The following is a 14,872-nucleotide window of genomic DNA, read 5'->3' on the forward strand; positions in this document are numbered from 1 at the left end:
ACTACCAAAAAAAGTATGGATGAAAGGTTTATTTTCACTGGTCAGAACACAATGTTTATAATATAATACATAATATGTATCATATTATGAGAAGTCACGCAGAGGAAGAGTTTCACAAAAAAAGGATTTATGAACAAGAGATTGGCCCATATCGACAAAAGGACATAGAGACATTTTCTTAATGGCCCAACACAGGTTACAGCAGCATGGAAACGGTAGAAAATGGAAAAACAGAAGAAAAGAGACAGTTAAGCCCACATTTAAGGTAAATTAGATAACCCGTATTGCTTGGTACTTACTTAACTAAAGTTTAATGACAAACAGACTATTGTGAAAATACGGAAGTGACATACCAAATAAAACTATTGAAATTAAATTGTATGACTAAATCAGGCATTAAAAACCTTGAAGCGAAAAATAAACATGACCATTTGGATTCCATACTTTTGCAAACGTATCATCTGGACAGCAGGTGGCAGAATATACACAGTATTTCCCTTGTTTTAAAAATATATATCATAACAAAAGGAAAATCTTTGGTGGTTTTTAATGACATTTCTTTCCAACAGATTATTGTCACCACAGTTAGCTGTGTAAAGCTGTACCAGTTCCTAATATATTGAGATATATTAATGGTTTAAGGGCATAACCTCAAGAGCAGACATGAATAAGATCACACAATATTTAATAATCACAGATTAAATGGGTCAGACATCCAGGGTCACATGATTCGTCAGTCCTAGCCTAGTCTAACATGCAGTGTTAGAGGCAGAACATGTGAAAAACTATAAGAAAGGGGTGCATCAAAAGCAGCACTAGATATCATACAGTACACTGTGCAAAAGTCCTCCGTTATTTAAGTGAGTCTACTTCAGCGTAAACCTGCAGTTTTGCTTCAAAAACGGACGTTCAGTAGCACACTGAAATAGAACGTTTGAACAAGATCCGTCAATTAGAGGGCGAAGTATGAGCCATTCACACTAGTCATACACATACGGCGGCAATATACATAAAAAGGCGCGCGCGCACGCACACATACACACACACACACACACGTTTATACAATTGCCAGCTGGTAATATACATAGTGTTTCATGGCAAAACACACCCACTCCAGAGACAGATACAAAAGTCGGCATTCAAACTAAAACAAGGAAGGAAAAGCGCACTCATCTACTCATCTTATCCCTGATAAAGCAACTAGCATTCCCGATATGAAATTGAAAGGGGGTGCTCGTTCCTCTAAGAGCTGGAGTCTCGTTTTCGTTGGGATCCACGTGGCCTCACACGGTGCAGTTTCTCCTGCGTCACGCAGAGCCGCGGTCATGGTAGGCAGACCGGAGAGGGTCGGTACTTGCACGGGGGGGGGGGGGGGGGGTGGGGCGGGAAGCAGGAAGCGAGTTCGTCGATGACCGTAGGCTACTGGGGCATGCTGTTGAGGCTGCTGTTTGAACCTCCTAAACCGTTCTCGGTTTTCTGGAGGCTCTTAATTGCACTGGGGACCTGCAGACCAGTGGACAGGCTCAGCCCTCCACACCACACCTTGAAAAGAAAGGGGAAAAAAGACAAAACAAATGCTGAAGAGAGCGAGAACTGCAAGAATACGACACCTGACGAAAGAGAAAAGCCGTGTTGGGCAATTCCAGGCGATTAACCTGAGACCCGTGGCCTTGAGCTCTAAACACATAAAGCAGTTAAGATGGCAGGTCTTCCAGGGTGAGGAGATTACAGCGATACTGCTGTCACGAGCAGCGCATTGTCAGTGGACGCCCAGTGAACATGGTTCCTGTGGAAGGCCATGTTTCCTGATTACAGGACACAACTTCAATGCTTCACCTGTTCCCGCCACATCTGGCAATGTGTTTGCAGTTAACATAAACAGATGCACGTTTTAATAGTTTGTCTCATGTTTTATCTCTACAATAGACTTTATAAAAATGAGTGAGTTTATCGTACACGTTATGTATAAAAGAAACGACTGCGTTACACAACTTACCATAAAGGCAGGTACAACGGGTTGACTAAACCTAGCCTTAAAAGTGTGGACCAACTGTTTCGTTTCGGCATTGTAAAAGGAGAGTTGTCCTGTGGACAGAAAGAGATCACACAAAGTTCAGGACAATGCGACTGCTTCATCATTATCAACGCAAAGACAGAGATGAAAAGAGTGCCATTTGAGCCGCAGAGTTCAAGCAAAGCCTGGTTCGTTCTCCTCTCCAGCAATTTCCTGGGGGATGCTAATGACTGTCATTGGATATGCCGAGATCCAATGACCTGTGCATGTTCCAGGCCTTCCAGTCACCTGAGAGCTATAGTATTCCCTGTAAAACACACCACTACACCAAGTTAGGGGCTACAGTGGTCGGTAGGCTTTTAAGACTAGCTGACCAGCGGGCAGGAGTCTTATCTTGAATATCGACCCACCACTGTCCATGTCACAGTAGACTCCTACGCGGTCTGGAACGGGGACATCCAAGCTCTTGGCCTTGTTGTTGTGCTTGGCGGCAAAGGAGGTCTGCAGCCAGTTGTTCACATGGAGGCACCACGTGGTGTTGGTCTTCCCCAGCTGGTCGAACTTGCCCAGGTTCCTGTACGCCAGGCCCACGCTATAGGACTTGCAGTCCTTGAGGGCCTTGACTTCCCAGTAGTGCTGACCACCATCCATGCCGGTGTCACCTGGAACAGGGTGTGGAGGGTATACAGTTATCGCTGCTGTCAGCACAGTGTAAAACATAGATAGTGTACACGGCTACAGAAACAGTAGGTGAGTCATGAGTCAAAACATTTTGTACTGGCACCGGTGTTTGGGTGATACTTTGTGGGTGTGGTATTATTTCGACGGGTTCATGTGTTATTTTAGTCAAATTAGACTTGTTTGCATACTCTAAGGTAGTTGTGTGCGTGTGTCTGTGTGTGGGGGTGGGGGTTGGGGGAGGGGGGTGGTAGTGTTTACCTAATACAGTGTAGGACTCTCCTGTGAAGCGGTCTCGGCCGCCCCTCATGGCCGGAGAGCGTGTCACTGACGTTCTCTTGGGAGACGGAGTTCCACTTCTGGAGAGGACAGGACACACATGCTCACCATCCAACAGAACAGACGCATGGCTACATGGGGAGGCCCAGGTTAGGAGCACACAACAACAAATGCCACGGGTGCTGCTGATGACACAATGCAAATGCGATGCAAAATGGCCGAACGGTGCAATTAACTCAGCGATAGAAAGTCAAAGTCTGTAGGAAAGCTCACTGAAAATTAGTGCCAGACACAGAGTGATAGAGAAGCCAATGAGGAAGAAATGGTAACAAACTGAACATATTCCTCACCGTTTTGCTTAGACTTATATTGTTGAGGGTACTAGGCTACTCCTGACATGAAACAAAACTCAAAGAATCTGTTCTAAGGCCTCTGCACAGGACTAGGAAGTCTCTTCAGTTTGGGGACAGAAACCAAACACATGAACTGTGTCCTCCCAGGAGACAAAATGGTTACCCAAGGAAATGGTTGCTTTCTCAAGAGAAATGTGGGCCAGCAATATGGCATCAGTTGTGGAGAGATGGAGATTGTACCCCAGCACTCACACACACACACACACATCAGCCCAAATTCACAACGTGCTGTATGGATGTACGGTATACAAGGATATTGGAATAGCTGGCAAAACGCGCCAAGCCATGGGACTCAACCAATAGGATGGCCTTATACACATAAGGCTTGGTCAGCTCTAGGTAGGGCGCAGACATCCCATCCCTTCCAGATGTTCTGGAAGTCTCCCGCAAAATATCCCAGAAATGTATTGATTTTTCAGAGCGAGTGAGCGAGGCCTAGTTACAGACTCTTGGGGGAGAGAGGGCTAGTGCAGGTGGTGCTACCTCCCTGAATTGAGTTTTTGTCGGGTAGGGTTTCTCTTGGATATGCTAGTGTTTTTGATATGAATACAAATTTGTGAATGACAAAAATTGATGTGTCGAGTAAGTGGAAGTGAATTTGAATGAGTGAATGGACAGGCATGGATCATACTAACTACCATTTTGTCGACTGAATTTTTACTCACCAAGAAAAATTGTTTTGAAAGCAAGGAAAGATTAGTGAAAAAAAAAACAGATTACATGCTGGTACACTATAATATCTAAAGCGATATTTCATCTAAGGATTAAGGATATCTTTGTCACCATTTCTTAGAAAGGGAAAGAAGAAAAAAAGAGGAATACATCCTTTAAGAGAGAGAAAGAATTAGGACAGGGGTCAGTTACAGATGGAGGTTTTTTTATGTTGGTATGCTTCGTCCAAGCATTTCATCTTTTCGGACCAAATCTTTGTTGTTGTTGGGTGTTTCCGAAAGAAACATCTCCATCGGTAAATAACTACTGTAACATCAGTCACACACAGAAACCAAACTACATCTCAATATCAAGTCATGTTCAGGGAGTTCCACACACAGACACAGAGAGCAAACACTTGTATTTGCTGAAAAGGTCTGTGAAGTGTAACGACCCAGACAAGACTTGATGGCTGGAACAGCTTAAGCATCTGTTGGAGACAAAGTAACTCTAGGCACCATCTACCTAATGCCTAAAGTTAAACTACACCCTGAGACTAAGGGGCACAGGATCACCTTGACATGTTCTTCAGATTGGTAAGATGTGCACTGTCAAAAACAAATGAAAGGAACTGGTTAAAAATAAAAAGCACTTTGTGGCAGGCACACAAAGAGGTTTAACCTTGCTGTGGAACATGATAAGTCCTGAGCAAAATCCAAACTGAAACGCATTTTCTGGAATGTACTTTGATATTTTCTGTCTCAGGTGGTAATAATAATAATAATAATAATAATAATAATAATAATAGGTTGCTCAGAAGCACAGGAAAGACAAAGGCTTTCAATAATTCATGAAAACACTGAGCTGTGATCTGATCCTCTGGACACAAGAGTTCTTACTATGTCAAATCATTTTTTCAACCAAAGCCCTACTCTGAAAACCTAAGTGTGGGAAGATCTGAGTTTATTAGACAGGTAAAACCAATACAGTAGCAATACCACAAAAGAGAGCAGAGGTCAAGTTGGAATGTAATCAGAATTGGATTATAACTGTCAAAATTCCTTCAGATCATCACGTCCATGAGGCTTGGGACTTACATTTAATCATTTAGCAGACGCTCTTATCCAGAGCGAAGTACAGGGACATTCTCCCCGAGGCAAGTAGGGTGAGGTACCTTGCCCAAGGACACAACATCATGTGCCCCAGCCAGGAATCGAACTGGCAACCTTCAGATTACTAGCCCAATGCCCTAACCACTCAGCCACCGGACTCCCTGTCACCTGAATTTGAGACGAGGTCCATGCCCGAGTGCCTACCTGCCCTTGTTCTCCTTGCCCTTGACCTTGCTGTCCAGGCCCTTGCCTCCCTGGGGGTCCCACTCCACACTCCCGTCCTCCACCTTCAAGTTCAGGTGGGATGAGGAGGAATCAAAACCGAAGTTGAAAGCTAGTGGAGGGAGAGATGCAGCAGGTTGAACACAGCCAAAGTCGCATTCGTTGTTTTGAAAACGGACATCAACAAAACATACACTCCAGACACTATATGTATGCGTGTTATTTATTATCATGTTTAATATGATGTTACAGCAGATATGTATAGACGCGGCGGTAATAATATTTCCGCTATTTCACATCGCGTTGGGGCCGTGGTGGTCATTGGAATTTCCTGTCTTTCGAGGCTTTTTGCAAACCACCGTTTAACTCACAACATGAAACATAGCAACAACCCCCCCCCCCAAAAAAAATAAAATAAAATAAAATAAAACTATAAGGATATCATTTAGTAATGATCATTGAACACATTTACCTTTGGTTTCTAAGGTGATGGGATCAGAGTACTCCCCTGCGGCTGCCTTGTTACATGCTCGTACCCGGAAGTTCATGTACTTGGAGTCGAACTTCAAATCTGGAGGGAGGCGCAATTCAAACACCTGGTCAGAAACGGTCGGTTCGAGACGCACCCAAACGAGCTCCAACTCGGCGTAGCGCACGTCGAGGGAGAACGAGTCTTCAGATACCTGGCAATGTGTACTCTGTGGACTTGATGTTGTCCACCGCCTCCCAGCAGTGCTCATCTTTGACCCGGGGAAGCCCCTCGTGGCTGGTCTTCCGGTACTCCAGGATGAAGTGGTCGATCTTGCTGTCCTCCACCGGCATTCTCCAGGCCACCGTGACGGTGTTGTCTGACACCTGGCAGTCCTGGGCGTCCAATTCTGGAGCCCGAGGGACTGGAGGGAGTAAAAAAAAGTGTGTTATTTCTTGAAACGGTTGCATGGAAAAACTTTTTGACAAAGGGAGGGGGGGGGGGGGAAGGGTTGGTCAGGAGAGAAAGCAGAAGGGTAGAGAGTATAAAAAGCGTGTGTGACATATGACTTATTAATATGACAGTGGAAACATAACTGTGTAGCAGGTGGTACGCTGCGGTGTTGTGGGTGACTGCGCAACCATTGATTAATCCTCTAGATCACAAACAGCAGCCTTCCGCAAATTGAGCGTACAAGACGTTTGACGGTGAACCGTTAGAGCACTCGAGACTAGAGCTGTCCCGCAAACGCACTCCTGAACTCACTTCCTCAAGTTTTCACATTCCCACAAACCCTTCTTCCACCCTCTTATTTCAAAAGTAAACAATGAACATCAGCCTCTTCTTCTGGGACTACTTGAGTTGCAGTTGCCAAGGCGATGAAGCCAGTGAACCGCCCTAGTGTTTGGCTGATGAATGGCCTCGGAGGCCCCTTTGTATTTCAGCGTCCCCCGGGGGGCCCTCGGACGGCCAAGGGGCCACGTCCTCCAACACCCCCAGCAAAAACACGGAATCTTTGAGATGTAGGTGGAGTTCTATGCCCGTGTGTGAAGCCCTCTGTGAAAAAGAGCAATACGAATCAAATTGATTTGAATTTCCACAGAACGTACTGTAGGTTTTGCCAGGGTGCTCTTATAATCATTGCCAAAGTGAATCGTCAAATCGTTAAAAAAAGACCAATACGATCAGCTGTCACCCTTCTCATATAACGAGCTGTAACCAAAATCCATCCTACGATATATTGTCTTAAGGTGAGTAAGGTCAGGCCTAAGTCCTTCCTTCTATATTTGTTCAGCCACAACGTTGTCCTGGAAAACCCTGAGAGGTCGCTCCGTATTCGACCGAACTGCACTGCCACAGGAACACAGTTAGTCTGGTCTGACAAGCTTGATATTCGACTGTTTCTCTCTACGTTTTGAAGACTCCGAGGAGGACTGAGCCTTCAGCCCAGCTCACACGCCTCAGTGCGTACAACCACTGGCTTCAAGCGAGAGAGAGAGAGAGAGAGAGAGAGAGAGAGAGAGAGAGAGAGAGAGAGAGAGAGAACACGGTGCCGTCCCAGACTGCATCGTTATGTAGAACACACACACGTACACGTGTACACACACACACACACACACTGTTCTTCTTCCACAGCTCTTTGAGCAGAACAGCGCAGAGCCCCGTTAAGGTAAATCCTCACCCAGCATCTAAACCTACACTGGAAATGTAACGACACCAGTGCTTAAAGGATTATGACGATATCTCTACCGCAGTATCTCCTAAAGCAGAACCCTCCTTTAACCTGACAAAGGACTTAGGTCCGTGTCCTGGAGACTTTGTTCTTGTGCAGGTTATTTTTAGCCTTTGTTGAGTGCCCAGCTCGAGGCATCTGTGGCCCTGTGCTAAGCAAAGAGCCTCCGGGACCGTCTATGACACAACACTGGGGGAGGGGGTGGGGGGGGTCTGGGTAGGAATGTGCACGACGCCTCATATTTGCCGGAACGAAGTCCGATGGAGCGGACGTTCACAACACGTTAGATTATAATTTGGCGTCGTGCCTCCGACAGTGAAGCTTAGCACTGGGATGGAATGCAATGAGCCCCTTTGATGACTGATGATGTCCAGTCTCGGTGGACCCCGCTGACACAGCGTTGCTTCTGAGGAAAAGGGTTAGGATGTGGGGTTTGAGCCTTGTCACCGTGTGTTGGCCAATGTAGCTCTTGAGCACGGACAAGTGAACAATCCGTTCCTCCCTCGTTCCTGACTGGGAGTGACAGCTGGCAGATGACCCTCTCCAGACACGGAGCTCTGTCAGAGAGAGTCCCGCTCAAAAACCGTTCCGTGCCACACCGATGGTCAGATGGCTGAGCGGTGAGGGAGTTGGGCTAGTAATCAGAAGGTTGCCGGATCGATGCCGTGCCGTTGTGTCCTTGGGCAAGGTCCTCGGGGGAATGTCCCTGTACTTACTGTAAGTCGCTCTGGATGAGAGCGTCTGCTAAATGACTAAATGTAAATGATTGGACGCAACCGAGGAGGAAGACTCCTCCCGAAGCTCCACGACGACCTATCAAATACCCCTTTACACTGACTGGCTCAAGACGATGGCGTCGTGGACGTTTGTGCTTTAGGGGCTGGGTGCATCTGTACCGGGCAGAAACTGGAGGTCCTGGAGAAACAACCTCTCCTGGGAGAAGTCGACCATCAGGTGGGTCATGCTGTCTGTGGCCTTGGGCTTCATGGTCAGGCGGAAGGCAGGGGCCATGGTCACCCTGGAGGAGAGATCAGCCCAGTTAGACCTCCCACAGGGATACACTGGACCACATGCGCTGGGCGGCCTACACTACCCAGCATGCATTCTATGAGACTCCCAGGCTCGTTCCCACCAACAATGGTAATCAACCAGGAAGAAAATCACAACAAATCCACACAGACTATGCTTACAACTAGGCTACACAAAGAAACATCTAGTAAAGAAACATCCAGTCTCTATGGAAAATTCTCTAAAACAAAATGGACTATAACTAGGTTAAATGTTGGTTCTTTTGATGGGAACATAAAGGCACACTTTACTCATCTCTCTAGTCACACACAAGTATCTCTACTGTAGAAATCAACAACATGCAGAACTACAGGACAGTAACGATCACAAAAAAAAGACTGCACCCAAAAGAAAAATGCCTCTCAAGGTAGCGAGATGGGAAAAGTATACCGTACCTATCTTTGATCTGCTTGGCAGCCTTTGGAGGGGTGGGGAGGAGGAGGACAAAGAGGGAGGAAGAGGAGGAGGAGGATAAGGAGGAGAAAGAAGAATAGGAAACCGTTAGTACAGCCATGCAGGTGGGGGTTGGCATGAAGCTGTTTAGTGGCTGAGTCGCACACACACACACACCCACACACCCACACGCACGCACACACACGCCCAGAGAGATTGGGAAGATGGGGTAGGCATTAGTGATCAACAACAATGTGATAGTTGTTGACATGCAGAGTTTATAACACCCTATTAGAATTTGCTTGGGTTGCCATTCAGAAGTATTAAGCACATTGCTTTATGACAATTATAGAAAGTATTGTTAACATCAAATGCATGTTTATAAATTCCAGTGAAAAAGAGGAAAGACGGACACAGCATTTGTACATATTGAGTTGCTGTATACATATTTTTGGTCAATTCAGAGAGTAGTCAGGAATCAACCCTATTGTATAGTACCAATAGGTTCCTTTTGAGATCATTTGAGATGTTATGATACCATGACCTTGCAGCAACAACAACTTTGTAGTTCTCAGAACTACAGTCTATCAGTTTCACCTGCGTTACCTCGGGTGGAAAGAGCAGGAACTACCTTCCACAGTCGAATCGCATTGCAGCCGTCATATACCCATCAGTTCCAATCAATGTTGACCTTTCCTCCACGACACCGCAATAAAAAGATATGAGATCCAAACCGTTTCCTTATCTCGTAACTTGTTTGTTCCCCATCAAAAGAGAGGCGCTGCTCCAGTTAGCACAGCCCAGAGCAGAAGTGCTTACCTTGGCAAACTCCTCCTCGTCTTTGATATGCAGGGCGTTGTTGGCAAACTCCAGCAACTCCTCAGCACTCTCCAGGGCGCTGGTGCTCTGCGAGAGTTGATTCTGCGGGGGGGCACAAGACAAGGAGGGGGTTCTGTTACCACCTTTTCCCTGTTGACGTGGTAAACCTGTTCGATTCAATCGAATCGATTCCCCACACGCTATGCAAAACGGTCAAACTCGAACGTTGAAGGGCGATGGACTGAATTGCAACGTTTGATTTCTTCCCTTGAACATCAGGCTTGTACATGAGATATCGACCAGGTTTCAACATGACCACTTTAAACACTGAGTCTCATCCAACCTACTCTAGAAGGCCATTATAATCTCAGTCCAGTTTGTGTACACTTACATGTGTATACATGTTATGTGTACTTTTCTATGGAGCAGGCTTGGCGGTCTGCCTGCATTGTAGCCTGTGCTTAGTCACTAGGTCATTGAAGTGGACAGTGTTTTAAGAGAACAGTGTCCCTCCTAGGGGACAGTCAACATCGTATGGATCCGATTCTAAGCTCCCCATCTGGTTCCTAAGACTAGGAAAAGCACAGAGAAAAACGGCGGATCCTGGTGCAGACATGTTTGTGAAGCACCTGCTAGGCAAACACATGACGCAAGGCGTACCCAACCGACTTTGGAAAAGGATGAGCTCAAGCAACAACACAAAAAAAAAACATAAATTAAGAACATTTAAGGTGTGTCGGAAAGCTATTGGTATAGAAATGTCATTGTGTACTAATCCTTACCTCGTTGAACCGCAAGAGGACTTGAGATTTGAAACAGTAACTGGAGCTTGCAGTTGTCAGTTAACGTGAGCTGGCTGAAGTTGCTGGGAGACGGGATGCCAGAGCTCCCACATAGTATGGGTTTATCTCTTATCTGGGGCTAATTTCACCCACTTTTTGTTCCTGCTCAGTGGACTTAGCAAGTTGGCCAGAGAACTGCCATAACAGCACGGTGACATCACAGATTCCCAGGCTGCAAGTGGCGAACTGGCAAGCACTGCAACAACAACCATATCAACATGTCTACCCACTCGTCTCCTGCTACGCTACCTGGAGTTCATGTGACTTCCTGGCCGCTTCCTGTTTGATGGTGTTGGTCATGCTCTCTTTCATCTCATCCAGGATGGCGAATAGTGTGTCAAATTCCTCTTCGAGGTCCGACACCACTTGGTTGGAATTGACCTGCCACAAGCAAAAATGTCAAAGGTTTAGGATGCTTCCAATCATGGCTAGCAGAATAAGGGCTATTTCTGTGATACAGTGAAGTGTCACTGGATCATTTCCTACCTGGAGACCAGCCAGGGAGTGATTTAATGTTTCCATGAAATGGTGAAGCTCCTCATTTTTATTTGCCAATGTGGTGATTATCCTTTGTAGGGCCTCCTGTAAAACAAAAGACAAAATAAAAAGTCTACAACAATCTTGGTCATAACAAAAACAACCACAATTCAAACAGTGACAGATGTACTTCAAGAGACTACTTGTTTTTCTATGTAAGTAATTCATTCATGATTTGCAGGAGTTGAATGGGTCGTCTTTCATCCTGATCCAAGCTCAATTTAATTTTTACGGTCTACCACCGAAAACCTATTGACAAAACGTGTTACTTGATTTCTGTCAACAGTCCAGTGTAATTATCCTCATTAGGTGCCAACAAAGAACCAGAGCACGTTTGGTGCAGAGGGTGGGGGGGGGGGGAGAAATCACTACACCAAATCTCAAAACCAAAACAAGATCCTAGATTTAAGGAATGAGAGACGAGATATCGGATCGAGATATCTGACGAGATTCAAAGACACGCCAGTTTCAGCAGCCAGACGTGACATGGAGAACTTTATTCCTAGCGTTTCCTGAGTGGCTGCCAGTGACAGCAACTCGACACCTGGTAGCGATAGGTCCACTTGCTCTAGACATGGCTATTCTTAGGTGGGTGTGTGGAGGCCAACATTTTTTGCTTTTGAGTTTTTACAAAGATTGTCTATGTCGGCTGGCATACACAAGGCATTTGTCATTTCTGACCCAATTCCATCGGGTTCCGAGTCATTTCATGATTTATCTTTCAGTCGAGCGACATCGCCATGGCATCGTCACCCCTTTAAGGCCTGCTCTGAACGCTGGCCTATATAAGAAGAAGCGATGCTGAAACTTCACGACGGCTCTGTTTGGAATGTAGCGGGCTCTGTCGTGGTTACTACCGTCTCTGGGGGTCAAGACGAGAGCTTGGCGCCCTGCCCTGTCATCTGTACGTGGTGGTTGTTGTGCTATCACAGACAACATGGTAGCAGCACCGGACGACAGACACAGAGAAACCGAGGAAGAAACCGAGGGAAAAAGATGCAGAGAAAGAGAGACGGATAGGGAGCACGGGAGTTTGTGATAGAGAGATGACTCTTCACTGTCACGCGAAACCTATTTTCAATATGGCTGTTGGGAAAACGAACACAACCTGAAAAGATTGCGGGGGGGGGGGGGGGGGGGGCGGACAAAGACATCAGGACTATGAGCTGAGGCCACTGAGCCCTCAGTCTGGACCTATCGGATGTCTCCGGCACAAAAAGACGGTAGACCTACTCAACATGAAGGGGTGTGGCCTCCCTTAATCTAGGTTAATTAGCCTTGCACATGTTGAGCCATGAGTGTACAGTTTGCACTCACAGTAAAGTGTGTGAGTGCATTATTCATGCAGGCGTCGGTGCCCACCTATAGACCAAGACATGTGTCTCGTTGTGCATGGGGGGGGGGGCTCTTTAAACAGTCCACTATGTCATGTGATCATGGACGGGCCTAACCCTAGACATCGGATGTCCCGTGGGCTTCATGCATGCACGCCACAGGAGATGATTAGGCAGATTTTCAGGATTAAGCTGCACTTCTATTTTAAGCTGCGGGACAACACAACAACATCATCATCAACAACGTTCATATTTCACTCTTTACCCTGAGAGGGGCTGCCCGTAAAGCTACCGTTCACACATCATTTCTGATGTTCATTTACAGCCCGAGCGAGTGGCCTGTTTAATGTGAGCTGATATTCCTCTATCACAGTTAGATCCTCCATGCCCCCCCGTCTCATGGAAGCTGTGGACCAAAGCAAAGTTGATGTTGAGACGTCAAGCGCATGTAGGGCGGTCCTCAAGCTATGACAGCCGTCGTATTGAAACACAGACACGTCGCGTTCGTTTCGCCGAACCAACCGAGTGCTAATTGGAAGCAGTCTCCAGTGAGATTAACCAGGTTACATAACATGCATGATGTGGCATAGCGGCTTGCACATGCCCCCGTACGCAAGTAAGGGAGGAGTTTCAGAAGACTTAAGGCCTACAGTACTATTCTCAGGAGCCAATTACTGAGCCAACGCTGAGTCCTCTCTGTACGTGACGGTCAGTGGAGCTCCTCAATTCAGCCTCTGACGCCTCAATGACATTATTGAACAGGACTTTTCTGACTTTAAAATGTCCCCCAAAAGGATATCCGTCGCATGAGATGTTGATTTACAACTTTGGCATGCTCCCCTCGTCCTGCAAAGCCAGCCTTTCTAACACCGTGGCTGGTGGGCAACTTCTTCTGCTGGATACTGTAACCATGGAGAAAGAGTTTATGAACACAAGCAGTGTGCACACAAACGAAAGGCTAGCCTGGCCCGCTGGTCCCTGATTCTATTTCCGTAAGCTCTCCGATCAGCCAAATACTCCACATTAAAATAGTATCCGTGCAAATGTCCAAAATGTAAGTGTAGGCCTGCTTAGTGTTATCTCCCATGTGGGGGGGGGTTACTTGACGTTGTGTAGCATGGGAAACAGATCAGCTAACTTGTTCTGTTGGTCATCTCTTGAAATTGCCCTTGAGAAAGTGACACTTTAGTCGAAGAGGCTCATCAGATTAATCAGGAAATGGAGTGTAATGCACACATGCTGCTGTCTGTCTGAGCCTCTAACATATTCTAGCTCTCCTCTCCCTTCTGGTTTCACAACTTGGGTGTCATTGGCTCGTCTTTCGGGATGATGTCACTCCTTTCACAGTGAATAGGCTTGTGCCATTGAAGAATGACCTCCCTCTCTCTCTGATGTTTGGTCAATATCATTTTGTTTTGAACAGAAAGCACAGCTGCGGATTCTTCCCCTGTGTAGCTTTTGTATCCAGTGAACAAATTACAAGAACTGCTTGAAGAAACTAAGAAACCGTGATAACTAAAGGCAGCTAAATAAACTGTCTGTTCTCGAATCTGCCGCTTCTTCATGAGGCTGTTGTGTGTCGTTTTAGCTTTCAATACATTTTGCACCCCAATAAACTGTTTGAAAGCCACAACAAATTATATTTAATGATAAATAGCGGCAGTAGCCTATGAACTGGCAGAGGGACACTTGACACCTGCTGGCATAACAAACAGTAGCCTGAAGTGTCTGTGGTCTACTAGTCCTAGCATTACTGTATCTGAATATCATGTATTTGCATGACAGGTCATTATCACTATTTCGTTAGTGAAGGGGATTATCTAGGCACAGTTCCACTGGTTACATTTTGTGTGGCGAGGCAGGTGCAACGGAGAGGCACAAGGCAGTCTTTCTTCCGCTTCAATCGCACAGCCAGATAATCTGAAGTAATCACAATCATTATAAACAAATGGCACACCGTCTGGATAAATATTCCGGGAATAATATCACAACCGCCAGACTAAACTACAAGCAGCTGACTTGACGAATGAACAGCTTTCAAGCTCGATACAATATTGCAAGCTTTAATGCACTACTCTTCCCATTTCTTGGGTCGACAGAGGAGTGATGACAATCCATATCATTTCGAGATAGATATACCGAATGCACTTACTTTTTGAGAGTCCATACCGAGGACAGAAACACAAATGTAATCAAATCCAATTCATAGGCAGGCCAAGTTTCCCCACAGAGGAAGACGATTACACCAACGGATAGCGGAGCATAACAAACATGCGCAATGGTTCTTCCCTGTGCCCCTCAGAAATGTG

General features: G+C 46.1%; 1 protein-coding gene across 3 annotated transcripts; it reads right to left on the reverse strand.

Moving 5' to 3' along the window:
• Positions 1 to 14: 14 nt before the first annotated feature.
• Positions 15 to 14,868, reverse strand: fsd1l (fibronectin type III and SPRY domain containing 1-like). Of its 3 annotated transcripts, XM_084693571.1 has the most exons (14): positions 14,716 to 14,868; positions 11,179 to 11,274; positions 10,942 to 11,073; positions 9,851 to 9,952; positions 9,034 to 9,056; positions 8,467 to 8,588; positions 6,053 to 6,262; positions 5,842 to 5,940; positions 5,352 to 5,481; positions 4,611 to 4,643; positions 2,954 to 3,051; positions 2,425 to 2,676; positions 1,997 to 2,085; positions 15 to 1,542 (listed from the first exon to the last, which is right to left on the reverse strand). In XM_084693571.1, exons 1-14 carry the CDS (start codon positions 14,728 to 14,730, stop codon positions 1,420 to 1,422), a joined length of 1,524 nt encoding a protein of 507 aa, XP_084549697.1. In that variant the 5' UTR covers positions 14,731 to 14,868; the 3' UTR covers positions 15 to 1,419. The 3 variants fall into 3 exon arrangements, with proteins under 3 accessions (XP_084549697.1, XP_084549698.1, XP_084549699.1); XM_084693572.1 differs by lacking the exon at positions 4,611 to 4,643; XM_084693573.1 differs by lacking the exons at positions 9,034 to 9,056; positions 11,179 to 11,274; positions 14,716 to 14,868.
• Positions 14,869 to 14,872: the final 4 nt, after the last annotated feature.

Source organism: Hypomesus nipponensis, chromosome 27 (assembly GCF_054491055.1).
Source record: "Hypomesus nipponensis isolate SF chromosome 27, ASM5449105v1, whole genome shotgun sequence".
Taxonomy (NCBI): domain Eukaryota; kingdom Metazoa; phylum Chordata; class Actinopteri; order Osmeriformes; family Osmeridae; genus Hypomesus; species Hypomesus nipponensis.